This window comes from Eptesicus fuscus, chromosome 9 (genome assembly GCF_027574615.1).
Source record: "Eptesicus fuscus isolate TK198812 chromosome 9, DD_ASM_mEF_20220401, whole genome shotgun sequence".
NCBI classification, from domain to species: domain Eukaryota; kingdom Metazoa; phylum Chordata; class Mammalia; order Chiroptera; family Vespertilionidae; genus Eptesicus; species Eptesicus fuscus.
Genome location: NC_072481.1, coordinates 49,632,473 through 49,660,380, shown reverse-complemented (window position 1 = coordinate 49,660,380; position 27,908 = coordinate 49,632,473). Strand labels below are relative to the sequence as shown.

The window sequence follows — 27,908 nt, the reverse complement described above, 5'->3', positions numbered from 1 at the left end:
AACATGCTTAAACCAATTATTTTTTGTACAAGTTTTGAAATTTTCTATCTTGGGATAAATTAAAAATTCCTTGAAGACAAGGAATTTTATAATCCCCTCAATGATCTAGATTTATACGTTGAAACATATTTGAAAAACACATAAAGAAGATAGTCAGTTTTACTTATTCCTAATTTTAGGGTACAATTTTGAAGTTTCTTATAGAAACAGTGGCCCCATTTGTCAGTATCACCATTTTCAGAGGAATATTCAAGGATCAGCAAGAAAGAAGACAAATAAACTTGATGAAGATGGGTTGTCTTTATCCTCCTCCAAGCTATTCAATGAAATCAAACATTTTACACTAAGTTAAGGGACTCTCAATAATGAAATGATTTTACTATCCTAAAATAACTGGCACATTTGATGTATTAAAAAATTCAAAGAATAGATGATTTATATATATTAGTAAATAATTCTCTCTCTGCTAAGAAAATACTTTAATTTTATTACTTTCTGAACTTAAAAGTGACATGTTCAAACTATAACAAAGAAAGGATAATAGAACCAGACACCAAATGACTTAGAGGTTGAGCACATGGGCATCGATGTCAAAAGACCTGGGTTTGAATCATAGCTCTTTCAATTATTATCTCTGTGACCTTTGCAACTGTAAGACTCAGTTTTCTTGTTTTTAAAATGATGTTGCTAACATCCACTTTCAAAGTTGTTCCAATGATTAAACGATTAAATGCCCCACAGACAAGAACACAGTAAATGGGAGTAATTATATTACTTTTATGTGGCATAGTATTGTTTTTATTCTGATCTTTCAATATTAACTATAACACTAATTTAAATATTTTTATTAATGCCAATTTTGTTGTTGGAATAGGCAAATTAAGATAGGCTGTGGATGTTCTTGTTTTAACATTTTCTTTTCTAATCCCATTCACTACTTTAGTTAAATAAATAAAAACATATTACAAGCATTTGAGCTCCACTAAACAGTTAGACCAAATTTAATTACACGTTTTACATGCTGTGATTAAGAAGCTATTCTGTGATTGATTTACTGCCTGATGCTTCTGTTTCATTCCTGAATCTCCATTTTATTATGCATTTTCCCTTTTATCAGGTGTACAAAGTTAAATACCATGTATTTACCACTTAAAAAGACATTAACTTGAGAGAAATAAGTCTTTGGTGTTTTTCCACAGATTTTTAACCTTCTCTGTAAACTTGAAATAACAAACAGCCAAAATGGTGAAAAAATAAAAAAAAAAAGAAAGAAAAATCAATGTAAAAATCTCTTACCCTACTGGAAATACATTTTAAATCTAAATTCTTTAAATTTATGCAACTTAAATTTATAAAATTAATATAACAATATTACAGAAGATTTGGAACATAAAGAGAAACAATACTGCTAATAATTCCACCTTAACACAACATCATTACCATTTCATGTATTTCTAATCTAACTTACAATTAATTATTTTAACATCACTGCAAACTTGTATCATGAAGTCTCCCTTTACTTTGCAATTATATTTTAATTTTGTTGTATAATCTATCATTCAAACTAGGACATATTTGAAAACTAAAAGGGACCTATTATTAATCATGGTGCATTAAGAGGTGTAAACTAGGATGATTTGAGTAAACAGAGCCATATGGTTACTTTCTACATACTAACTGTACCCATCCAGTCAGTCCATGTGCCATAATTTATTTGCAATTTCCTTATCATTGAGCTTTAACAATATTTCAAAATTTTCAAAATGTGTCTTTTAATTTAAATCAAACCCAAAATGCTTCCTTAGAATTGGTGAGATATAGTGTAAGGAACCTAGATTTTCAAATACTATCTTTGTGTGTTTTCATTTGTAAAAAGTTATATAGATAAGCTGAAAATGAAATAATGTATCTAAATGCCTGAGACATAACAGGCTCTCAAGAAATGTTGGTTCATCCTTTTTTTTCAGTGAGTAGTTGTTTTTGATTTTCTTGTGGTAATTTTCACCAATGACTTGGTTAAGGTATTCAGACTATTTTGTAAAGTTCATATCTAAAACTAAAACTGTGATGAAAACACTCAAAACTATAACTTTTATATTCCAGAGTTTTCATGACTTCTTTGTAGATTACTTGGGTCAAATAAAATGAAGAGAAAAACAGCAGATTAAAAGAATCAATGAAACGCAAATCCGTTTTTTTGAAAAGAGCAATAAAATGGATAACTCTGTAGTCAGACTAATAAATGAAAATAAAAAAAGGAAGAAGACACAGATTGCTAATACCAGGAATGAAAGAAAGAGCACACTAGAAGACCCAAAGATATTAAAGGGCTAATAAAAAGATTATAGAAAATGAGATGTCAATAAATTTGGAAACTTAAATGAGATATACAAATTCCTGAAGAGCACAAACTACCAGTGATCATTCAAAAAACAAAACAAAACAAAACAAACAAACAAAAAAAACAACCAAACAAAAAAACATTACACAAATAAGTAATTGGAATAGCCCTATAGCTATTATGGAAATTAAATTTGTAATTAAAAACTTTCCCAAAAACATTCAGGCCCCAATGGCTGTATTGGCAATTTCTACCAATATTTAAGAAAAGAATACTTCCAATTCTATAAAAACTTTTGTAAAAAGTAGAAAGGAACATATGAAGCCAATTTTACCCTGATACCAAAATCAAAGAAATTACAAGAAAAGAAAGTTCAGACTAATATGCTTCATGAATATAAATGAGGAAATCCTTTACAAAACATTAGCAAATCAAAGCCATTAATTTATACATAGAGTAATAATTCATGACCAAGTAGCATTTATACCTGGAAAGGAAAGTTAAACTGATATTTAAAAAACCAATCAATGTAATTCAATATATCATGAAATTGAAAAAGAAAAACCATATCCTTGTGTCAGTAGATGCTTAAAAAAAAAAGCTTTGTAACAATTCAATATCCATTGACAATGAAAAGTCTCAGCAAACCATTGACATAGTGGACAGATTCTAAGGTAGCCCCATGACCTTCACTTCTTGATGGTCATGTCCTTTAACTGTGGTAGGACTTGGTACTTGCTCAATGGAATGTGGTGAATATGATATGTCACTCCCATAACTAAAAAGTAGATGACTCCATCTTACTAGGAGACTCACTGTATTCAGCTTCTGGCCTTGAAGAAAAAGGCTGCTATGTTGTGAACTGAACCAGCTTCTAGGATCCCAAAGTGGCCTCCAGCTGACAGCCAGCAAAAGGCTGGGCTCTCACTTTATAACAACAGGCATAGGAATTCTGCCTATAACCTGAGTGAGCTTGAAAGTGAATTCTTCCCCAGATGAGCCTCCGGAAGAGAGCACAGCTTGACTAGTGCCTTGATTGCAGCCTGATGAAACTCTGAAGCAGGGAACCCAGCTAACCCAAGGCCAGATTCCTGACTCACAGAATTTGAGAGATAATGAATATTTGTTGTTTTGAACCACTAAGCTGCTGGTAATTTCTTATACAAGATTAGAAAACTAACACATACTTTGGTGTCTGGAATTGAGATTCTGCTGTAATAAATATTTACCTAAACATGTTAGTGGCTTTGGAACCAGGCAGTGGTCAGAGACTGAACAATTGTTGAAAAACATCACAAAGAAAGCCTAGGTTTCCTTGAAGAGAATGTAAAGTAGAAATCTAAATTTAGAGGACCCTGCTGAAAAAACCTAAAAAGGAAGTGAGGGTCTAGTTATTAAAAAATTTCCTCAACTTGATAAAGGGCATGTATGAACAAACAACAAGTAACAATTACACATAATGGTGACAGTCTAATGCTTCCTCCCTAAGTCTGGAAACAAGATAATGATATCTCTTTTCACCTTTTCTATTCAACACTGTACAAGCAGTCCAAGACAGAACAATGAAGCAAGAAAAATAAATGAGAAAAAGGCATGAAGATTTAAAAATATAAAATAAAATTGTCTTTATGCACAAGTGACATGATAGTTTACCTAGGAAATCACCCCAAATCTATGAAATATCTACTAGAACTATTTAGTGAATTTAGTGAGGTTGCAGGACATAAGGTCCATATTTAAAAATCAATTGAATTTTTATACAGCAGCAATAAACAATTAAATAATGGAAAAGTCATTTGCAATTGCAAAAAAAGCATATAATAACTTGAAATAAAGTGAACAAAACATGTACAATACTTATATACTGAAATCTATAAATTATCAATAAAATAATTTTTAAAGATAGAAATAAGTATACAGATAAACTATGCTTAGCAGATAGATATACCGAATATTTCTGAAACAACTCTTTTGAATTGAACCACAGATGCAGTGCAATCCTTATCAAAATTCCAGAGGATTTTTTATTTTTGTAAATATTGGCAAACCGATTATGAAATTTATGTGAAAAACCAAAGAGCACAGACCATCCCAAATATTTTGATGAGGAACAAAGTTGAAGGAGTCCCATTCCCTGACTGTATGAATTCCTACAAAGCTATAGTAATTAAGTGTATAGAATTGATGCAAGAATATGGCATATAGATCAATTTACAAAACAGATAACTCAGAAGTGGAACCAAACACTTATGATCAACTGATTTATAAAAAATGATCAGGTGATTTTATGAAGAAAGGATAATCTTCTTAACAAACAGTACTGGAACAATTGAAAACCATATGCAAACCAACCAACCAACCTACAAAAAAAAAAATCCCACAAAAATGACCCACACACTTTATCCATATATAAAATTCAGCTTTAAATGGATCATAGACCTCAGTCTAAAACCTAAACTATAAAAGTTCCATAGAAAAACATAGGAGAAAATCTTTATGAATTTAGCTAAGATCACTAGATAAGAACATGACTATGAATTTAGCTAAGATCACTAGATAGGAACTTGAAGTCATTAAAATTTGTATAAATAGGACTTCTTCAAAATTAAAAACTTCTCTTTGAAAATCAATAGAAAATGGAAAGACATGTCACAGAATAGGAGCAATGATTTGCAAACAAATATATGGTGGACTTTTAGCCAGAATATATAACAATTTCTAACAAATTAATAATAAAAACAAGTCAATATAAATGAATAAAATTCTGAACTTTTATTTAAGAACTAATACAGATTGTCTAAGATGGCAGGATAGTTAAACACCTGTATTTGCTGCCTCCCACAACCACATCAAAATTACAACTAAAATACAGAACAACCATCATCCAGAATTGCTGGAAAGCTGGCTGAATAGAAGTACTGCAATTAGAGAAGTAAAGAAGAAAGCACACAGACTGGTAGGAGGTGCAGCGGCACAGAACAGGCTGGTCTGGCACCCACATGGGCTGCTTTTTTAATCAGAAGGGAGATCGTCTCTGCGGAGGCCACCTGGAGGAGCAAGGGGTCCCAGCCCCATACCAGACCCCTTACCCCAGGGTCCCAGAGCTAGGAAAAGAAGTCCCTATGGGCAGTCAAAACTACAGGCTGTAAAAACCAGTGTGGATTGGGGCTCAGTGACACAGAGTCTGCTGGAGACCCAGCTGCTCCTCTTAAAAGGCTGGCACCACAGACTGAACTTACAAGCTCCTGCTTCCTCTGAGCTCCAGTGCTGGGCCAGGCTCTGGGGGACCCAGGCACATACGAGGAGGAACTGGACTGTCTGGCATCTGAGCAGGAACCTGGGGCAGCTTCCTCCCAGACAGAGGTTCTCTCAAGGATCATTGTTTCTACTATGGGACCTCCCTGGTCACAGGACTGACTGGCAGCCATTTCCCTTTGCTCCACCCTTGTGATTCCCTGAGAACCCACCTTATCCAATTTATAACCCCACCCAAGCTGTGTGCAGCAGCTTTTGCATATTAATGGCCTTTCCTTGCTCAGGGTAAAATCTTTCAAACAAGCTGCAGCTGGATTAGGGAGCCCCAAACCTATCAATAAAAGGCCCAAGACCCAGCACCAGCACCAGCCTGCCTTGCTTCACAGCTGGGCCTTGTCTGGGCATTTCCAACCCGATACAAAGAGGAGGAATCTGCAAATATCTCTGTAGCTCCTGCTGGGTGGCCCTAGGCAGTGGCTTTCTTTGCAACTCCCTGGAGGTCCACGAACCAGTGTACACAGTGGTCAGTGTGAGACCATACCAGATTACAACTCTACACATCCATAAGCAACACACTCAAAGGGCAGACTCAGAGAGCACCAAAGCCTCACTGAAGCAAGTCCTGTTCCACAGGGGTATCTCCTACACAGCAGCTCTCCCACTGTAGTCACAGCTAGTCCTCACAGCCAATTGGCCTGAAGGTCAATTCCTCCCAGTGACACCAATAGCAATCAAGTTGGTCTCAACTACAACAAGACTGTGCTCACAGCCCTCAAAGGGGTGCACCTAGAGCTCCCAGCTCAGGTGACTGGGGAGGCTGAGCCACTAGGCTCTATAGAATAGCTACTACACAAGGCCACTCTACCAACTCAAGGAGACATAGCAGCTCTACCCAATACATAGAAACAAACACAGGGAAGTAGCCAAAATGCAGAGACAGGGAGGCATGTTGCAAATGAAAGAAATGGAAGAGAGCAGACTACTGGATATAGAGTTCAAAACCACGGTTATAAGGGTACTTAAGAATCTTCTAGAAACCTCTAAAAAAATGGAAAAGGACCATTTAGAAATTAAGCTTACACTGACTGAAAGAAAGAATAATATACAGGGATTCAACAGTGGAGTGGAGGATTGGGAGAATAAAATCAATTATCTGAAATATGAAGAAGCAAAAAAAAAACACCCAACCAGAAGAGCAAAAAGAAAAAAAATCCAAAAATTTGATAATGGTATAAGGACCCTCTGGGACAACTTCAAGCATACCAAAATTTGCATTGTGGGGATGCCAGAGGAAGAGACAGAGCAAGATATTGAGGACTTGTTTGAAGAAATAATGACAGAAAACTTTCCCTACCTGCTGAAAGAAATAGACTTACAAGTCCAGGAAGCACAGAGAGTCCAAAATAAGAGGAACCCAAAGAGGACCACACCAAGACACATCATAATTAAAATGCCAAGGGCTAAAGACAAAGAGAGAATCTTAAAAGCAGTAAGAAAAAAGCAGTTAGTTACCTACAAGGGAGTGCCCATACAACTGTTAGCTGACTTTTCAACAGAAACCATGCATGCCAGAAGGGAGTTGCAAGAAATAAATGATGAATAGCAAGAGCCTACTACCAAGATTACTCCAACCAGCAAAGCTATAATTTAGAATTGAAGGTCAGATAAAGAGCTTCTCAGACAAGAAAAAGCTAAAGGGGTTCATCACCATCAAACTAGTATTATATGAAATATTGAAGGGTATTCTTTAAGGAGAGGAAGAAGAAGAAAAATAAAAAAATAAAAAACATGAACAACAAAATGGCACAAATACATACCTATCAATAATTGAATCTAAAAATCAAAATAAACAAATAAGAAATCTAATGAACAGAATAAACTGGTGAATAAAATAGAATCAGAGGCATGGAAATGGAACAGACTGATGATTCTCAGAGGGAAGGGGGTGGGCGGGTGGGAAGAGATTAAACAAAGATCTTATATGCATATATGCATTACCTTTGGACACTAGGGTGGCAAAGGCCTGGGTCAGGTGAGAACCTGGTGGAGGAGGGCAATGGGCGGGGGGAAAAAAAGGGACATCTGTAATAATCTCAACAATAAAGATTAAAAAATAAAAAAATAAAAAGAATGCTGTACATAGGTGGATTGGTTATTTTTTTAATCAAATTATTAAAAATAAAATTGGTACCATACTAACAAAAAAGAACTAATACAGATTATAAATAATAAGTACATGGAAAGATGCTACTTGAACATTAAAAATGTAAATTAAATTACTGTGAGCTACTACCATGAGATATCATATCTACTAGACTGGCTAAATGGGAAAAAAAAGTATCAAATTCAGAGAAAGATGAGAAACAAAGGAAACTCTAATAAATCGCTGGTGTAAAGACCTCCCTCCTAACTTCAGTCTCCTTTTACATTCCATTCCTATTTTCATCTACAGCCTTTTCTCATGATCCATAGAGAAACCATGCTCACTACTTCCTCTCCTCATCTGGTAAAAAATTTCCCCCTAAATTTCCTAGAATAAACTTCCTTTCATTATCAAATGACTTTCCAGTGGGCTTCAGTTTCTCTCAGTCTCTCCAACATCACATGGACAAAGGATTAAGGAAGTTTTCTCAAATCCTGCTTTCAATTTTTGTGTAATTAAAATGTCATTCTTACTCTGAAACTCATTCTTTGCATCCCACTTTCACCACTTGTTTCAACCTCTTCCAAATATTACTACAACAGTTATATCCTTTCTAGATTTTAAGTCCACTTACATTGCTAAGTGACTATAACATTGAGGTTCATGGCTCCTCCAATCCATTCACCTCATGGTTTAAAGACCTATTTGTTCCACTGTACACTCTATCACTGTGACAACTAATTTGCCACGGTGGTCATAAGGTGGTCACCATCCACAAATACCCTATGTCTTATCACAGCATCTTTACCATCCATTTCTTCCATTCTGCTATCCTCATAGGATTGTCTTTTTGCTCTTCCTATAATCTCAGGTACACAAATACTACCCTTTTTTTTTATCATAGTTAATTCCTTTTTCAGCTTGAAGTGCATGATTAGCTATTTTCATAAAATTCTTGCACTTGTTTGAATTTTCATCATATCCTCGATGCTATTTTTCCACCATGGCCATACTACTAACAGTTTCCTTAGTTTTAGTGTTCTTCCATAGAATGTTGCCTGAGAGCCACAGAAAAATAATGACATAGTTTGCTTCAAAGTAATGCCCACTTGCACCAATTAGGCCTTCATTGTTATCCAGCAGTGCTTTTAATAATCTTTTGTTGAATTATTCTGATTTGATTATTCCTTTCCCATCATTCTATTGAATAGAGTTTTAAGTGCAGCATTTAAAATTAATTTATTATGTGGATTTCCTTTTTTTGGTACATTATTCCATTGGAAACATAAAATAAATAAAATGAAATAGCTCATACTCACTTGGAAATGGGATTGACACTGGCTTCAATAATTGTTAAACACTTACAGCACTTTATGCTTTCTGGAAAATCTTGTACACCTAAAATATAAAAGAGAAAATACATGAAAATGTTCCAGTAAAAATTCTCTAAGATATAATGATAATATTAAGAATAATTAATTATACAGTATAAACACTGTGGGTATTATTATTTAAGTAAAAATAATAACTTAATGTTATATATATTTTCATCATATATACATACATTTAAAAATAAAAATTTAAATGTTAAATATTTTATGATAGTAATAATTGGAAATTGGATAAATATTTGAGGACAATTGTGTGTTTAGTATAAGATAGATCTTGGCTCTTTACATATCGAAAGAAATAAAAATAGTTTGGATCTATTTAGTTACTAGAGGCCCGGTGCATGAAAATTCATGCAGTGGAGGGGGGTCTCTCAGCCGGCCTGCCCCCTCTCACAGTCCGGGAGCCCTCAGGGGCGGGAGGCAACCTGGCAATCAGGGGAAGGCGACACCCCCATCACACCTCTGCTGCTGCCACTGTCAGCAGTGCAAGCCTCAGCTGGCCCTGGTTACCTGAGCCTCGGGTGGCCCTGGGTGGCTGGGCAGTTGCCATCTGAGGCTTGCCTGTGCCTCGGGCAGGCCCTGGGTGGCTGAGGGGCTGAGGAAAGGTCTGGCTGCACTGTGCACCTGCCGCCCCCTTGGCTGGGCTGAAAGGACTGGGGAACTCCGGCAGCGCTGAGGTGACTGGGCACCACCAAATTGTGGCTAAGGGTGCCACCATCTTTGTGATGGCGTGATGGTCAATTTGCATATTCCCTCTTTACTAGATAGGATTATAGTGCCACTACTGGAGAAAGGAGAAATCAGCAGCTACAAGAAAACAGAAGATAAAAATATTTGCTCCCTTTATTTTATAAGATTGGGAAGGCTGAACACATGCATCTGAAAAATACCTAAGGACAAATCACAAAACCAATGGCTATTCCCAAACGAATACTGTGCTCTAATGAATCTTATGCAATTCTTCCTGTTGGCACCGATGCAGCTCTGCATCTGCCTGGAGTGTGAAGAGGTGAGCAGCCCTTCTCAGGTCCTCTCTGGAGGCTCTGAGATAGCAGCCTCCATACTTGCCCTTGGAGAACTGCTCATCTGCTGTCACAGCTGTGCTGTTGGCGATGTGACAGAAAAACACACGTTTTTCTTACTGAAAATCAGTAAGCCACAGAACCGAATCCAAAACATGAGTGTCAGGAATAAAAGATGGGGAGGGCATTTCAGTCAATTGATACAAATGAATCAAATATAGTAGCACCTGCAGAAGTTTAGAAGAGAAAACAGCTATATGGAGCAATTCCTATATGCCTGCCTACTACCTGCACTCAATTTCTGAAACTGTTATTAAGGATATAAAAATGTCCACAAAATACTAGTCCTACTGAGTACTTCATAGCTGACAGAGGGATGAGAAACATTTTGTGATAGGATTTAGTTGAACTTTTGTAGATAGATACTTAATAAAGAAAACCCGCTGCCTGCCTAGATTCAGAGACCTAGACCACGTGACCACAGGACCTGGACGCCCTGGAAGCAGCAGGTGGTTTATTCAGTGTTAAGTAGGGTTTGAGGACATTTCTCATGCCATTCTTCCCTATGTGAAAGTTCATCAGAAAGTATGCTGTCCTCACATTATTGCTAAAGTATTTTGCCTTCTTAATGAGAACCCACGTTTAGGAGCTCCATTATGCATGAACTGTATGAGAAAGAACAATTCTCTTTTTTGGAAAGATGTAACACGCAGAGCTGCCCTCATTAACTAGACATTAACAAAATGGCAAAGAAGTCAATAAGCTAACCCTTAAACTATCCTCAACATTTTTCCTTAGTATTTGTATTTACTTTGGATGTCTGCACCCAACAGGGTGTAAGACTTCTACTCCCCTCCCTTTAGCTTTTTCTGCTCAGTCACCAATCTGGGCTCATTACACACTGTGTGCCTGATGCCGTCTGTCCACACTGCCTTAGAATGATATTTTTTGAAAGTATGTGTAAACCAAAATATGAAAGCAGAGCAAAATAGAACACGATATTAAGGCAAAGACTATGTCTCCTTATCTTCTACTGAAAATGGAATTCCCTGCTGTGTTGAAAATGCTACTACATTATTTTTTTTTATAAAACCTGTATTATGTTGTTCACAGTTTAAACTTTAAATTGTTCAGAGCAGAGTCCCTGGATTAAGATGGAATCCTAACTTTATTACTCAAAACAGGTTGGGTAACCTTAGGCAAGTCATTTAAATGTATAATGTTCTAATTTCCTATTCTAAAAAATGGTGACTAAATGAATGGTTCCATCAGAGAGTTGAAGTGAGGCTTGAAAGAGATAAATCAGATAAAGTAATTGGCAGAAAGTGTTGCATAAATGTTATCTATAGTTATTAGAAATAAATAGAAGCAGAGGGTAGCAGTCAAAAGGAACCAACAATCAGGTGAAAACGAGCTGGCTTGAGGTATAAACTTGTAAAATTTATTGAGTTAGGAAAACACAGCAAAGTGGTAGGAATTAGTATGATGAAAAAATATCCCAATATTTAATCAATATAGTAGCTGACATAAATGCTCTTTGCAGATGGGGGATAAGTTATAAAAAGATATGTATGAATATGCGTATTTATACATATATTTCTATCTTACAATATAAAAATATAAGATAACCCAATAATGTATACACACACTTTGAATAATTATAAATGCAGTGTTTATTAAAACACATTTCATTGTCAAAATTGAGCTATCAGCTGTTAAAGTACATATACATTTTTTGGGGACACCCTGTATAATTAGTTTGTACTAAGCAATATTTTTATATTTTTGCTGAGGTTCTTACAGCGATCTTAATTTGCTTATGAGAGCTGGGATTTTGAATTTAGGAAAACTTCTTAGAGCATAAACCCATCTTGTAGTTCAATCTAAACATGAAGAGGTAAGATAGCATTGTAGTTAAAAGCACAGGTTGGCAAGGTGATTGAATCCCTGTATTATCACTTAACTAGTCATGTAATATAAGACATTACAATATTTGAATGTTATGAGTATTATCTGGTATTAATGTAAAGCACTTAGTAGCATGTCTGGCACTTAATAAGAACCTAATAAATACTATATAAAATTCACGTATTAATAAAATCAAAGGTAACAAACTTCTCCATGCATTGTATAAAATAATTTCATTCTTCTAGTAATCTTGTGAGGAAGATATATTAAGCAACATTATTTTCATTTCATGGATGAAAAACCACACATTCACAAGAATTAAGTGACTTACTTAAATACTTAATGAGTGTTTATAGATGGAAATGGATATAGGCGGGATTTAATTCAATTTTTCAACATCATATCTCTTGTTCCTCTTTACCACATTATGCTACTTCCTATTAAAATGATGTTAGATTTATTGTAGAACTCACATTTTTATTACCAATCTTTGAGATTGGTCTGTCTGATTCTCTGAAACACAGTATCTTTGAATAATTAAAAAGGTTTTATATATCTATATATATCTATCTATATATATTTATATATATATCTATATGCACTTATATGTATTTTTAAATTATATGTTAAATACACATACATACACATTTTCTGAGATGGATTATGTACTGATTTTAAAATTTATTTATTCAGAAATAAGGAGATAAATATCTCTTGCTTTAACAATTTATCTTATTGCAATTATTTTTACTTGTGATTACTGGAGAAAATCAGATCAAATATTTGTAGACCATACAATGCAAGTTCTAATCCCTATTTTTCAGTTGACACATCACATAGGCCCTCTAACACAGCCCTTATTTAAGGGCATCACAATTGCATTCTTTTGGAAATCCCTGGAGATTCAAGCTCATTATATTTAGACTAGATTCAAACCTAGGCTGAACAACCAATGAGGAATGTATCCTAAACTAGTTACACAAGAAGCACTGTGTTTCATAAGCAAAATGGTATGTTTATTTTTAAAAATGGATAACTGCCCTATTCACAAATAGCAGATGACATCAATAAATGTTTACCATCCAAATTAGGACATTGTGGTATTATTTTTCCAATATGTTTACTTCAGTAACTATACCACAAAATCTCTTTTGAATATGTCCACAGAAATACTGTCAAATGAGAAAGGACATTTCTGAATTTCGAACTTAAAATATCTTGGAAACAAAGATCCTAATGCAATGGAATCATTGATAATTCCATTAGCAAAATATGAATATCTTGAAGAAGAAAAGACATAATAGACTACTTTATCTGTTTTCTTTGCCATTTCCCTTTTAAAAAAATTAGGTTGAAAAAATTCCTATTCAACTTTCAATTATTCAAGAACTACTTCACTTTGTGCAGTTTTCATTCTTGTTCACTTTCCTGTTGCCTCCATTTGACCACTTCACTGCTGTGCAGAAGAGGGAGAAGGAAGAATTTTGAAATCAATCCAATATGAATCTTTCCTGCCTAGCATGGAAAAAGTTGAAAGTCATGGCTCAATTTAGGTTTTAGCATATTCAGCTAATTGTTTTCACTTGGACTACCCTGTTTATTACTAATACAAACAGTTCTCACAAAAGGATTTTAAGTCAGTAATAAATATATTGTTCAACTTTATCTCTCTATATAAAAGCCTAAGTGACTGTTTGACCACTTGACTGTTCAACCAGTCGCTATGATGCACATTTACCACCAGGGGGCAGACACTTATCGCAGGAGATGCCCCCTGGTGGTCAGTGTCAAAAGGGCGCCAGACACTGGGCTCACAGCTGGTGAGCGCAGCTGCAGAGGCGTGAGCCACTCCCCCTGCGCGCTCCTTCCCCATCTGGACAGGGACTGGGACTGGCATTGTGACTGACTGGGCATGAGCCTGCAGCCACTCCTCAGTCATGGGCACGCCAGTATTGCCCTAGGACGGACGCACAGAGACCACAGTGGAGCAGCAGCAAGTCTACCGAGCAGCAGCGGCAGCAGGCACAGCGGGGTCAGGAAGAGTACAGCCTCCTGCCACTTCGCGCACTACTACATCCCTCAGGGGATGTTAGACTGCAGGTTTTGGCCCGATCCCCACAGGCCAGGCCAAGGGACCCCACTGGTGCATGAATCCATGCACCGGGCCTCTAGTTTAATTACAAAAAAGGATTGTTGGTGTAAAATAAAAATCAAAACTAAAGTGTCGTTTAAAATCTGTTAGGGTTAAAGTTGGTTTTAAGTTAATATTAAAGTATGAAAAAAATGCTTTTCTCAATGCAATAGATAAATGTGGAAACTAAATGTACCAAATAATTTTGTCATTATCAAATATAGAACCTAACAATAGCAACAGCAAAACTGATCCCTATGATAATAAATAGAGGATCCTTAAAAGGCAAACCTGAATGTAAGATATTTCTATAAGATATATGCTGTTTTTTAATCTCATTTTCTGAATGTATTAGTTTAATGTGTTATAATTTTTACCAGTGTCCATCCATTCTCTCATAAAAATCCTTAATCTAAATATCATTCATATAAATACATTTAAATTCTATCATCTGCATGAAAATTCATTAAACTATCTTAGTACATATGGCTCCCTCTTCCTAATGCCTAACATTTTAAATTGTATTCTATATGAAATTAAATAATACTAAAAAATTGAGACAATATGTGGTTATAAAGCAAGGAAAAACTGCTTTATCATCATATCTTATATGAATAGCTCTCTTATATTTGAGTAGCTAACTTTAATTATAAAGTCCTTAAAAGGGAAGTCATTCATACATTCAACAAATATTTAGTACAATTCCTACACTGTATTAGAAACTGTACTAAACATTGAAAATGTAATGTGGAAAAATGAATATGTTTTATGTTTTCACCATTTGTGCAGTTTATATTGTAGCAGAGGAATCCATATATATATATGTCTATATCTCCTATCTAATAAAAGAGTAATATGCAAATTGACTGTACCTCTGCTAAACCCACAAGTCACGCCCACCAGCCAATCAGGAGCTAGTATGAAAATTAACCCAACCAAGATGGCTGCAACCACGGAGAGAGCAGAAGGCTTGGGTTTCCCTGGCAATGGAGGAAGCCAATCTTTCCGCCTGCCCTGGCCTGCCTTGGCCTCCGCTTAAGGCTACAAAGTTTCAATTATAGAAGATAAATAAATCCCAACAAAAATGGCGGCAGCCATGGAGCTGGAGAGAGCAGGAGGCTTGACTGCCCCCAGCGATGGAGGAAGCCAAGTTTCCACAGCCCTGGCCTGCCTTGACCTCCGCTCAAGGCTACAAAGTTTCAATTATAGAAGATAAATAAATCCCAGATACCAGGGACTCCGCTTGGGTTTCCAGGGGGCATGGCCAGCAGCAAACCACCACAGCCCCCTTGCCCAGGCCACCCCATGCCCCAAGGGAACCCCCACCCTGATCGGGGACACCCTTCAGGGCAAACCAGCCAGCCCCCACCTGTGCACCAGGTCTCTATTCTATCTAATAAAAGAATAATATGCAAATTGACCATCACTCCAACACACAAGATGGCTGCCACCATGTGGTCACAAGATGGTCACCACAAGATGGCAGCCCCATGTGGACACAAGATGGTCACCAAAAGATGATGAGCAGGGGAGGGCAGGTAGGGGTGACCAGGCCGGCAGAGGAGGGAAGTTGGGGGCGACTGGGCTTGCAGGGAAGGGCAGTTCGGGGGGACCCAGGCCTGCAGGGGAGAGCAGTTGGGGGGGACCAAGCCAGTAGGGGAGGGCAGTTAGGGATGACCAGGCCTGCAGGGGAGGGAAGTTAGGGGTGACCAGGCCTGCAGGGGAGGGAAATTAGGGGCAACCAGGCTGGCAGGGGAGCAGTTAGGCATTAATCAGGCTGGCAGTGGAGTGGTTAGGGGGTGATCAGGCTGGCAGGCAAAAGCGGTTAGGGGCAATCAGGAAGGCAGGGAGGCGAGCAGTTGGGAGTTAGCAGTCCTGGATTGTGAGAGGGTTGTCCGACTGCCCATTTAGGATCGGGCCTAAACGGGCAGTCGGACATCCCTTGAGGGGTCCCAGATTGGAGAGGGTGTGGGCTGGGCTTAGGGACACCCCACTCCCATACACGAATTTTGTGCACTGGGCCTCTATATATATATATATATATATAAAGGGCAATATGCTAATAAGACCGGATGTCCTTCCAGACGTCATTCTGGACATCCTTCCAGACAAAGCTGGGGCTGGAGTGCAGCCCAGGTCCTGGGTGCCTGTGGGCAGCTGGAGGGAAGCCAGCCCAGGTGCCTGCAGTTGGCTGGAGGGAAGCAAGCCCGGGTCCCGGGTGCCAGAGGGATTCCAGTGCCGGCAGCTGGGGGAAGGAAGGCCTACTCTTACACAAATTTCATGCATAAGGCATCTAATATATATATAATTTTTACAATGAGACATGCTACAGAAAAAGGTATTTAAAGCAGAATAAAGATGAATCAGAAATGCCTGGGAATTTCAACTCTAACTAGTGTGGTTAGGGTAAGTCACATAGATTGGGAAGATGGCATTTAGGCAAAGACTTGAAGAAGGTGAGGGAGATAGGGATACAGATGCCTGCATGTCTGAGGGTGGAAAGTAAGAGCATTTCAGGCAGAAGAAATAAACAGTGAAAATGCTATAAAGCCGAAGTGTATGCCTAAGAATAAGAAAAGCAAGAGGCCAGTGCAACACAGTGAGAAAGAGCAGCAAAAAATTATATCAGAGAGGTAATAAGGCTGTGTGTGGTGGGGAAGATGGCTATGTCAACTCATGTAGTGCCTCTCAGGCCATCGCCAGAAACTTGGCTTTTGCTCTGAATAAAATAGAGAGACACTAAAGGACATAAATGTGATATGGTCTGATTTGAAATGGTCACTCTGGCTTCTGAATAGGAGAGCCTTTCTAAGAGGGGAGCCAATTAGAGTCTATTGTATTAAATCATGAAGAGAGTATGAAAATACAGTGTGAAAAATGCCCTGAATCTGAGTGGGAGCAGTGGAGGAATGAGAAGTGAACGGAATCTGGATGTGTTTTGAATGTAAGACCAGTATTATTTTCTGATAGATTAGATGTGGAGTGTGAAAGAAAAAGAAATCAAGAATGACTCCAGTTTTTCTTGCCCAAGCAACTTGAATGAGGGGTTTGCATTTAACTTAGATGGGGAAAGCAATATGTGAAATAGGTTTTGGAGAGAAGAGTTCATGTTTGGACATGTATAATTTGAGATGTCTGTTAGATTCCAAAAGTAGATGTCAAGCAGGTATTTATATATGAACCCAAAGTTTAGGAGAAAGATCTAGAATGTAGATTTTAAAATTCAGAATTCAGTATTATAAAATAGTATTTAAATCAAGACAAAAGGTTAGCCCTAATGATGTAGGTAGGTGTAGACAATAAAGAAAAGAGGATCAAGAACTGACCATGAAGTACTCCAAAATGAGAAAGGAGAGAAGAGGAAGAACCAACCTAGGAGACTGAACAAGATCAATCAGTGAGATGGGAGAACAAAAAGAATATTGAGTCTTAGAAAATCAAATGAAGAAAATGTATCCAGTAGAAAGATTTGATCAATTGTTTCAAATGAGGCTGAGAGATCATGTAAGATGATGACACCAAATTGCTTTTGGATTAGTAATGGGAAGATGAGTATGAACTTGACTGAAATTAATTTGGTGGAGTATTAGGCTGGAGTGGGTTTAAGAGAGGAATAGGAAAAAGGAATTACAGACAGAAAATATAGACAACTTCATGTAGAGCTTTTGCTGTAAGCGGGTAGGGAACTATTGAGGGAATAAGAACCAAGTTTTCTTTGGAATAGAAGAAATAACAGCATGGGTGTATGATGATTAGAATAAACAAGTAGAGAAGAAAATCTTGATGATGTAGCATATACTAAGGAGAATTATTAAGAGTTATGTCTGTGAATGTGCAAAGAGGGGAGAGTTATCTAGTGGAAAGATTGGTTTCAGAAATGAACAGGAATAGTTCATCTGTACTAATAAGCAGAAATCAGAGAATATGGGTGCAGATGCTGGTCTATGGGTAGATATGATGGTAACAGTCTATGGAAGTTATCTTCTGAAAGCGTTAATATTCTCAGTGGAGTAGGATGAATAGCCGTGAAGATGGTGATGAAGTGTGGAAGGTTTGAAGACAGAAGAAAACATGTGACATAGTCACCAGAAAAGGAACATCTTACCTAATAAAAGAGAAACATGCAAATTAACCATCACACCACTATACCCACAGCCAATCAGAGTGAGTATGCAAATTAACCCAACAAAGATGGAGGTTAATTTGCATATGCAGGCGTGGAGCGGAGTGAAGCCTGCTATGAGGGAAGGGGGGAGGCGGAGGGAGCTACTGGAGTGGTGCTCCAGACAGAAGCAAGGACTTGCCAGCTCGGGGTGGCCAGGAAGCGGTGACTTGCCGGCTCCTGGGCGGCTGGGAGTGAAGCCAGGGGAAAGGAAGGCCTATTCTTGCACGAATATCATGCAACGGGCCTCTAGTAAATAAATAAAAGAAGTTGGGAAGCATGAAGGCTGTACTTAGATGCTGCAATCATGAACTTAAAGTGATACCAACCAGCGTGATTGAGGATTTTTCCCAGATCCTTTCAGTAATAGGTCGAGTTGGGTGCAGCCAGAATTATAATTTTACTGAGCATACACAGTGACATGAGATAAAAGCAAGGGTGTCAAAGGGAGCCATCTAATGATTAAGCATGGCTTTTAAGCCATGCAAAAAGGGCAGAGAAAACATCAAAAGGGAAGAAATCCTGAGAAGGTGGTGGCATTAATAGATTGGTGGTTCTGCTGGGGTCAAAGGGTGGCTGGAGTAGTAGAAGAAGAGATATTCTAGAAAGACAGCATGGAGTCAGAAAGTAAACTTTTTCAGTTGACATTCAATATCTTGATATTCCTTACATGATCTCGATCAGACTCAAGAAGACAATGGTAACTCAGCAAGTGCTTGTTAAATTGCATCTAATTATATTTTTGCATCAATACCCTGAAGCACTGAACTAAAAAACTATACAAGCATAGAAACATTTGATTTTAGTACAAAGGTTTTAGATTCAAATGAACTTTTCTAAGATGAAAAAGGTAACTCTTTCCATACAAACATAATACAAAAGACTTCCTACAAATACCACATTTTGAATGACTTTGTGTTCTCTTAAATACATTAACATTTATGTTTATTACCTATAAATGTTTATATAAATCAGTACACTTGATAATAGTTATGGATAATGCATTTTGAAGTGCTCATTTTATGAATTTCAAGATATCATCAACCCAAATGGTTTACTCTGTGATATAAATGCCATATGCTGAAAAAATATCTTAATGTTACATTTTGCATAAAAAGAAGGGAAACTATAGTTATGAGACATTAATGTGATATTTTAATTATGATACCAACTTTCATAATTCTTTTCAATTTTAAGAAGGCAGGCAGTTTTTGTATATCTAATAAGTGGAAATATATTTAAGAGCAGAATGAATGAAATTTATTGAGAAAATGTTATAATCACTTTATTCCATTTTCACAATAATTTTATAATGTGGTTTATTATTCTCTTTAACTTTTGAAGAAACTGCATCTCTAAGACTAGCCAGGGCTTGAAAATAGGTCAACCTTATTCCACACACTATTACACTTAGCTGCCTCTACTAAATCTAGGACTTGAATTACTTTTGGGTATACATTTCAGCTACTCAAGATTGACAACGCAACACTTATAACAAAGCATTACATATTATATTTGTTTCCAAAATACTCTGCAGTTATCAAATACAACTGAAACTCTGAGTGTAGGGTACACTAAAGGTTGGCCATGTAGCATTCCTACAGGGACATTGTAAACTGCTTTTATTCTATAATTATTTGGTCAAATTTCAGATAGTATGAATTTTCTGGAACTTTGAGGGTAATGTTTAGGTAATAAAGTTATTTCTGAATTTAACATGTTGCCAACAAGTGTCATAAGCCGAGTTCAGAATCTTTGTAACCTTTATATATAATTCAACAGATAGCAATTAGAAGGAACATGGAGAAAGGAGGGGCTACTTGAAATAGCAGGGTGTCAATATGAAGAAATTATAACTGATGGTCTGATAATGAAGGTGGTGAGGGGAAAACTATGAAGTTAATAGCAGAATCCTTAAATTATACCAATCTATTTTGTGTAGAGGCAAGCTCCACATACTAAAAGAAAGTTCAAAAACACAACCTATGATGAACTCAATCAAGTCAATCTGGAAAGTTTAATTGCATTAATTACACTTATTTAACAAAAATAATGTGATATGAAACATCTTTTAGTAATTTCCATTAAGAATGAGTCACATAAAATAAAATTTTTGATGTTTAAAAGGATAAGCTGTAATCTTATTTTGTGTATTAGCCCACATTCCCTAAGGATATTTGGCATATGAGACAATGCTCTACTGAATAGTAAGTACTGATTAGAGAGGGATTTCATAGGGGCAATATGTTATATAGGAGGAAACAAAAGCATCCAGCAATTAGGTTAGCAAATTTGGGAGAAACTGTACAGGTCTGTTATCTTAAAAAGGGTGAGGGAGAGAGAAGGAGGGAGGGCGGGAAGGAGGAAGGGAGAGAAAAAGATAAGAGATAGAGATGAAGAAGGAAGAGGAAGAGGAGGAAGAGGAAGAGGAGGAGGAGGAGGAGGAGGAGGAAGAGGGGGAGGAGGAAGAGGAGAAGAGGAGGAGGAAGAGGAGGAGGAGGAGGAGGAGGAGGAGGAAGAGGAGGAGGAGGAAGAGGAGGAAGAGGAAGAGGAAGAGGAGGAAGAGGAAGAGGAAGAGGAGGAAGAGGAAGAGGAAGAGGAAGAGGAGGAGGAGGAAGAGGAGGAGGAGGAGCAGGAGGAGGAAGAGGAGGAGAAGGAGGAGGAGGAGGAGGAGGAGGAGGAGGAGAAAAAAGAGCTAAAGGTTTCCTGCAAAGATTCTGCCTCCTGTAGTGGTCTTATAGAGAGAAAAACCAAAGGCAGGTAAAGTAGTCAATAGTCTGAGGCAGTGATGCAACTGATTCTGCCTTAAAGATATAACTAGAGAAAAAATTTGAGAGGTCTTTATGGCCTTGACCAACAAGTTCATTCCCAGAGGAATAAATCTGATTTAGTAAAAATGACACCGGATTCCTTCCCCCACACTCTCTCTGCTTCAACAGCAAACATTTATTTTAAATAATTCACTATTATGTAAAATAAACTGTTTAATAATCTTACTTCATATCTGACTAGTGATTTTATCCTTCATTATCAATTAACCACTTTATTGAGCACCTACTATGCCTATACTTTGAAAATGGCTATTGTGGATCTAGAAACAGTGTAACTAATGTACAGCCATTCTCATCTGGCTTTCAAGGAGTTTACACTAAAACTGGGAGGGAGCATGCATGGCCTTGTGGAGAGAGGGCTCACCATGCTTCAATACCAGTTCAATTTTGTTCTCTTACAGTTTTCTAGGATTCACAGAGACACAGAAGACAGATTAATCACTCAGCTCAGAAAAGGCTCTGCTGTGACTCTAGGGAAAAGTACCAGTCTAGGTGACAGCCCAACACAGACTTCAGAAAGATGAGGGGGTGAGAGCAACTTCTTTCTTCCTTATATTTAGATACATTGCCTGATTGTAAACTCTATCCCCCATGGAGTAAGTGTTACTAACATACGTAAGCATTATCTGTTGATTGTATTTGCTGATAAAGACATTGGAAAGAGATAAAGTCCTGGCACAAGGCTGAGAAGGTGGCAGCAGAACAGACTGGGTTTGTGTTCCCATTCGATTCAGTAACAGAAATGGAGGGCGTCAATCCAGGCTTACTGTAACACTATGATCTTGGATATATGTAGAAAAGAAGTCTTATATTGCCCCAACAAGTTTGGCTCAGTGGATAGAGCGTTGGCCTGCTGACTGAAGGGTCCCAGGTTCGATTCCGGTCAAGGGCATGTACCTTGGTTGTGGGCACATCCCCAGTAGGGGGTGTGCAGGAGGCAGCTGATTGATGTTTCTCTCTCATTGATGTTTCTAACTCTCTATCCCTCTCCCTTCCTCTCTGTAAAAAAATCAATAAAATATATTAAAAAGAAAAAGAAAAGAAGTCTTATAGTGAGGGAATTGTTAGTGATTTTCAGATAAGTAACACATTAAGAGTGCTGAAAGTCAGACATTTAATAGGACAAAATAATAAGCTTTACTCTAAACAAATGGCCTAATGAGTTGCCAAACACCAAAGAGCATATTTATTGCTAATTGAGAGCAGATGTATGGTAACGTGTCCTCCCCAAACCACCTAAGGCATCCCAAGATAGATTTCCATATATATATTTCCAACAGAGTGTCCATTCTTAATATGCTCAACATTTAAAATACTTTTATCATTTAACTGGTTGCTCAGATGTTTTCTCAAATGTGTTTGAGAGAAACTCTCTTTCTTTACTTGAAATTGAGGATATTATTTGTCTTTAGTGTTTTGCATGCATTTGGGGGAAGGGGAGGAATAATTGGCAAGCTGGTAAAACACATAATAATGCCTTCAACTCTGATTGCCTTTCATTACAACTAACAATAGTAATTTTGCCCACTATGATGTTTTTAAAATCTATTCTTGTATAGAAATAAGTTTTAGAGGATAAGAGAAAAATCACTTAATTGCTGCAGAATTAGGAAGGGCTTTCACATTAATTCATTTTCATTAAAGTCATTTAATTATAGTGTCATAGTCTCTCTGAACTATGACAAATCAACATTCATACTTAAAACTGAATCACCAGCTAATTAAACCTTGTCATTCATTATTTTGCTTTATCATATAAAACAATTTACTCCATTATGGCCATGAATCAGCTCTTTAAACAGGCAGAGACTATTTATTCAGAGATCACTCTATATAAAATGCATTCATCACAGATGGACATGGGCTTTTATTTAACTATTGAATTAAGATATGCATAATAAAGGATAAAAGATGCATTGGTATGGAAAGCTGATGCATTCACCCATGGATTACTGCATGTAATTTGAGGATTAGAAAGATTTAAGAGAGAAAGGGTAATTTACAGATATTTATTTACACCTCTCTCTCTCTCTCTCTCTCTCTCTCTCTCTCTCTCTCTCTCTATATATATATATATATATATATATATATATATACATACACACACACAAGAGACCCGGTGCACGAAATTCATGCATGGGGTGAGGGGGTCCCCACAGCCCAGGCTGCACCCTCTCCAATCTGGGATTCATTGGGCTGAAACTGGAAGTTGGACATCCTTCTCACAATCTGGGATCGCTGGCTCCTAACTGCTCACCTGCTTGCCTGCCTGATTGCCCCTAAGTGCCCCCCCTGATGGCCTGGTCGCCCCAACTGCCCCCCCTGTTGGCCTGGTCATCCCCAACTGCCCCCCCCCCCCCCGTTGGCCTGGTTGCCCCTCACTGCCCCCCTCTGCCAGCCTTGTTGCCCTTCACTGTCCCCTTCTGCTGGCCTGGTCGGCCCTCATTGCCCCCCCCTGCTGGCCTGGTTGCCCCATGCAGCCTGCTGTTCAGTTGTTTGGTCATCCCTCGCTAACCCCCCTGATGGCCTGGTCGCCCCACACAGCTTGCTGGTCAGTTGTTCATTCGTCCCTCGCTAACAACCCTGCCGGCCTGGTCGCCCTATGCAGCCTGCTGGTGAGTCGTTTAGTTGTCCCTCGCTAACCTCCTTCCAGCCTTGTCACCCCATGCAGCCTGCTATTCGGTTGTTACTGTGGGGGTGTTGTGACCAATTTGCATATTACTCTTTCATTAGTATATATATATATACTAATATATATATATTCAGTCTGCAACATATCTCAATAAAAATGTGAAAACCAAAAAAGCTTTAAATATAAGGTTATCTATCTATAGAGATACAAGTATATAGGTATAGATATCATATATATATAATCTAATTTCATAGAATTGACTGAAATTTTCTTTTAAAAAGATCAAGGTTAATGTACGTATTTTTAAAATGGAAGAATAGAATCTTTATGAAAGAATAGAATCTTTTATTGAGCACAAGAGGTTGAAATCTCATTTTCCAGTTCATTTTTTTTCAGTTCATTAGGTGTGTTCAGTGTTCCAAATAGGCAAATGTTCAAAGCACTGGGTGTTTTCAATGTTTCAAGTATGCAAAAATTAAGAAATAGCATTTGTCCTTAAAAATGTATACTGTAATGGAGAATAAAGTATATAATTGTTAGATTCCTAGCCTGTACCCAATAATAAGAGACTATGTGTGTTTATATTATAAGAAGCAATGTATATAGGGTGTCTGAAAAATGTATGCACAGTTTAACAGCTGAAAGCTGTTAAATGAAAATGAAATGTATTTTAATAAACACTGCCTTTATAATTATTCAAAGTGTGTGTATACATTTTTTGGGACACCCTGTATTTTAAAAATTGACCATATACTTGGCCATAATGTGAAAGTCAATAAATAATAAGAAATTAGTATCATCCTGACCATACAGTCTTCAACATATCTCAATAAAAATGTGAAAACAAAAAAACTTTAAATATAAGTGAACTAACAAGCAAAATAGAGGCTGACTCATAGACTGATAGCTATCGGGTTGAGGTGAGTTTGGGGATGGGGGAGGAGGTAGAGGGATTGAACAAAAAAGAAAAAAACAACAACTCATGGATGCAGACAACAGTGTGGTGACTGCCCAGGGGAGAGGTATTACAGGGGGGATAGGGGGGAATAAATGGTGATGGGAGGAGAATTCACTTTGGGTAGTGAACACACAATACAGTGTACAGATGAAGTGTGGTGGAATTGTGCACTTGAAATCTGTATAATTTTGTTCACCAGTGTCATCCCAATCCTCCTATATAATAAAAGAGTAATATGCAAATTGACCATCACTCCAAGACACAAGATGGCTGCCCCCATGTGGTCAAAGATGGCTGTGTCATCCATGTGGACACAAGATGGCCACCACAAGATGGTCTGCAGGGGAGGGCAGTTGTGGGCAGTTAGTGGTGACCAGGCCAGCAGAGGAGGGCAGTTGGAGGTGACTAGGTGGCAGAGGAGGGCAGTTGGGGGAGACCAGGCCAGCAAGCGAGAGCAGTTGGGGGGGACCCAGGCCTGTAGGGGAGGGCATTTGGGGGGGGGGACCAGGCCTGCAGGGGAGGGCAGTTGGGGGAGACCAGGCCTGCAGGGTAGGGCAATTGGGGGGGACCAGGCCTGCAGGGGAGGGCAGTTAGGGGTGACTGGGCCAGCAGAGGAAGGCGGTTGGAGGAGATCAGGTCTGCAGGGGAGGGCAGTTGTGGGCAATCAAGCCAGCAGGGAGGGAAGTTAAGGGTGACTGGGCCAGCAGAGGAGGGCAGTTGGGGGTGACCAGGCTGGCAGGGGAGGGCAGTTAGGGGTAATCGGGCCGGCCGGGGAGCAGTCTGGCATTGACCAGGCTGGCAGGGGAGTGGTTAGGGGGTGATCAGGCTGGCAGGCAGAAGTGGTTAGGGGCAATCAGGCAGAGGCAGGTGAGCGGTTGGGAGCCAGCAGTCTTGGATTATGAGAGGGATTTTCCAGATTCAAGAGGGTGCAGGCTGGGCTGAGGGACACCCCCCTCCCTGTGCATGAATTTCGTGCACTGGGCCTCTAGTAAATTCAATAAAAAGGAAATAAAGTACATCCAATGGCAAAAAGTATATATAGGAATAATAAAAACAACTGAATAAACCATGAGAAAGAAGAGGAGTCATAATAAAAATAGCTGTAGTAGAAAGTAAAAAAGTAGAAATTAATAATTGAAAGATAAACCAATAACCAAACAATAGAGAGACTAATAAGCCAAAAGAATATTTAAACAATTAGCAGAGTAAAAAATCCTCTGGCAGGATGACTCTAATAAAATGTATGAAAGAATTTCTTGAGAAAAATGGAAAACTTTATTGCAAGACATAAAATAAAACCTAAATAAGGGTAAATGTTCATGGATTACAATACTTACTATCACAAAAAATATAAATTCTTCCCAAATTAATCTTTAAATTTAAGCCAATTAAAAAAATTCCAACAGATTGTTTGTGAACCTCAACAAGTTGAACCTAAAATATACATGGAAGAATTGAATACTAAGAACAGCAAGATATATTTGAAAAAGAAAAGAAAGGAGAACTTGTATTATCAGAGATTAAAACTCAATATTACGTTTTAGTGATTAGAACAATGTGCTATTGGCACAGGAACAGGCAAATAAGCCAATGATGCAGGATGGGAAGTTTAGAAAAATGTCTTTTGTATGTAAAACAGGTAGGATTATAAATTAGTGGGGAAACAAAAGACTATTTAATAAGTGTTGCTTAAATAATTATTCATCTATTCATATGGAATTTTGATCTTATATAGCACAAAAAATAAGTTTTAAGTGAATCAAAGGCCTAAACGTAAAAAAAACTAACAGTTTGAGGAGAAAATATAGACAACACCTTTATGATATTTGGGTAGGAAAATTTTTCTTAAATAAGCTATGAAAATACATAATATAAAGAGAAGAGTGGTAAATTTTAATAAATTAAAATGTCAACTTCTCTATGGCAAATGGCATTTCAAGCAAAGTGAAAAGACAGGCCACAGGTTGGAAGATGGTATTTGTAACTCATTTAACCAAGGGACTGATGTCCACATACATAATAAACAATCCAAAATAAAAATGTACCAAAAAGGACAATTTGTAGAGAAAGATATCTTACACTTGCCAATAAGAAGAAATAAAAAAAAAAATCCAACTCCTCCAGTGATTAGGGAAATATAAATTAAAATATTGAGCTACTCTTCCATCTGATTGGGCAACATTTAAAATATCTAATAACCGCAAGTGTTGGAAAAGATATAAAGCAGTTGGAATTTGGTACTTTGCTTATACAATTAGATCCACATTGGTCATCAAGGACAGATTTCAGAAACATAATGTGGAATGAAAAACTTGCAGAACTATATGTACAATGTATTAGTACTTCATTGAAATTTTAAACATACTAACTCTGAGAGGGAGGAAGTGGCAATGAGAATATACAAGTTTCTGTAAGGTTTTATTTATTAAAAAAAAACAACTAGAGTGTGATATCTATAATAAATGTTAACATTTTAATCTCATGGTAGGCACATTGTGGTCTCATTATTTTCTTCATGCTTAAAATGCTTAACAGCTTAATATTAAGACTATCTAACTATTTTTAATAAAAATGTCAAATGTTTTTAATACTAAATTGAGTTTTATTTATTTATTTATTTATTTATTTATTTATTTATTTATTTATTTTAATTGATTTTTTTACAGAGAGGAAGAGAGAGGGATAGAGAGTCAGAAACATCCATGAGAGAGAGACATCGATCAGCTGCCTCCTGCACGCCCCCTACTAGGGATGTGCCCGCAACCAACGTACGTGCCCTTGACCGGAATCAAACCTGGGACCTTTCAGTCCACAGGCCGATGCTCTATCCACTGAGCCAAACCGGCCTCGGCCTAAATTAAGTTTTAAATGACAAGTAAGATTGAGCCAGGTAAAAGAGTGTGAAAGATAATTCAGGCAGAGAAAATAATATAGAGTCAAGGAGATGGTGACTGCATTAAATATTTAAGTACCTTGACCATAAGGTTAAAAAATGCAGATCATCTTTGGTGAGATGGGAGGATGGAATGGAAGTGTAGGCAGAGGTCAATTGTGGCGACTTGCTGTGTTAGGGAGCCTACACTCTATCCTAGGTCAGTTGAAGAGTCTTAAGTAAATATAATCTAGTAATATTT

The 27,908-nt window shown here is 37.6% G+C and overlaps 1 protein-coding gene across 1 annotated transcript in view; it reads right to left on the bottom strand.

The window, feature by feature from the left end:
• The window catches only part of LRRC7 (leucine rich repeat containing 7), a 478,750-nt gene that overhangs the window by 246,049 nt on the left and 204,793 nt on the right, over positions 1-27,908 (bottom strand). Inside the window, exon 5 of the mRNA XM_008139425.3 lies at positions 9,059-9,137. Within this exon, the coding sequence (XP_008137647.3) occupies positions 9,059-9,137 (79 nt within the window). The remainder of the gene's footprint in view (positions 1-9,058; positions 9,138-27,908) is intronic.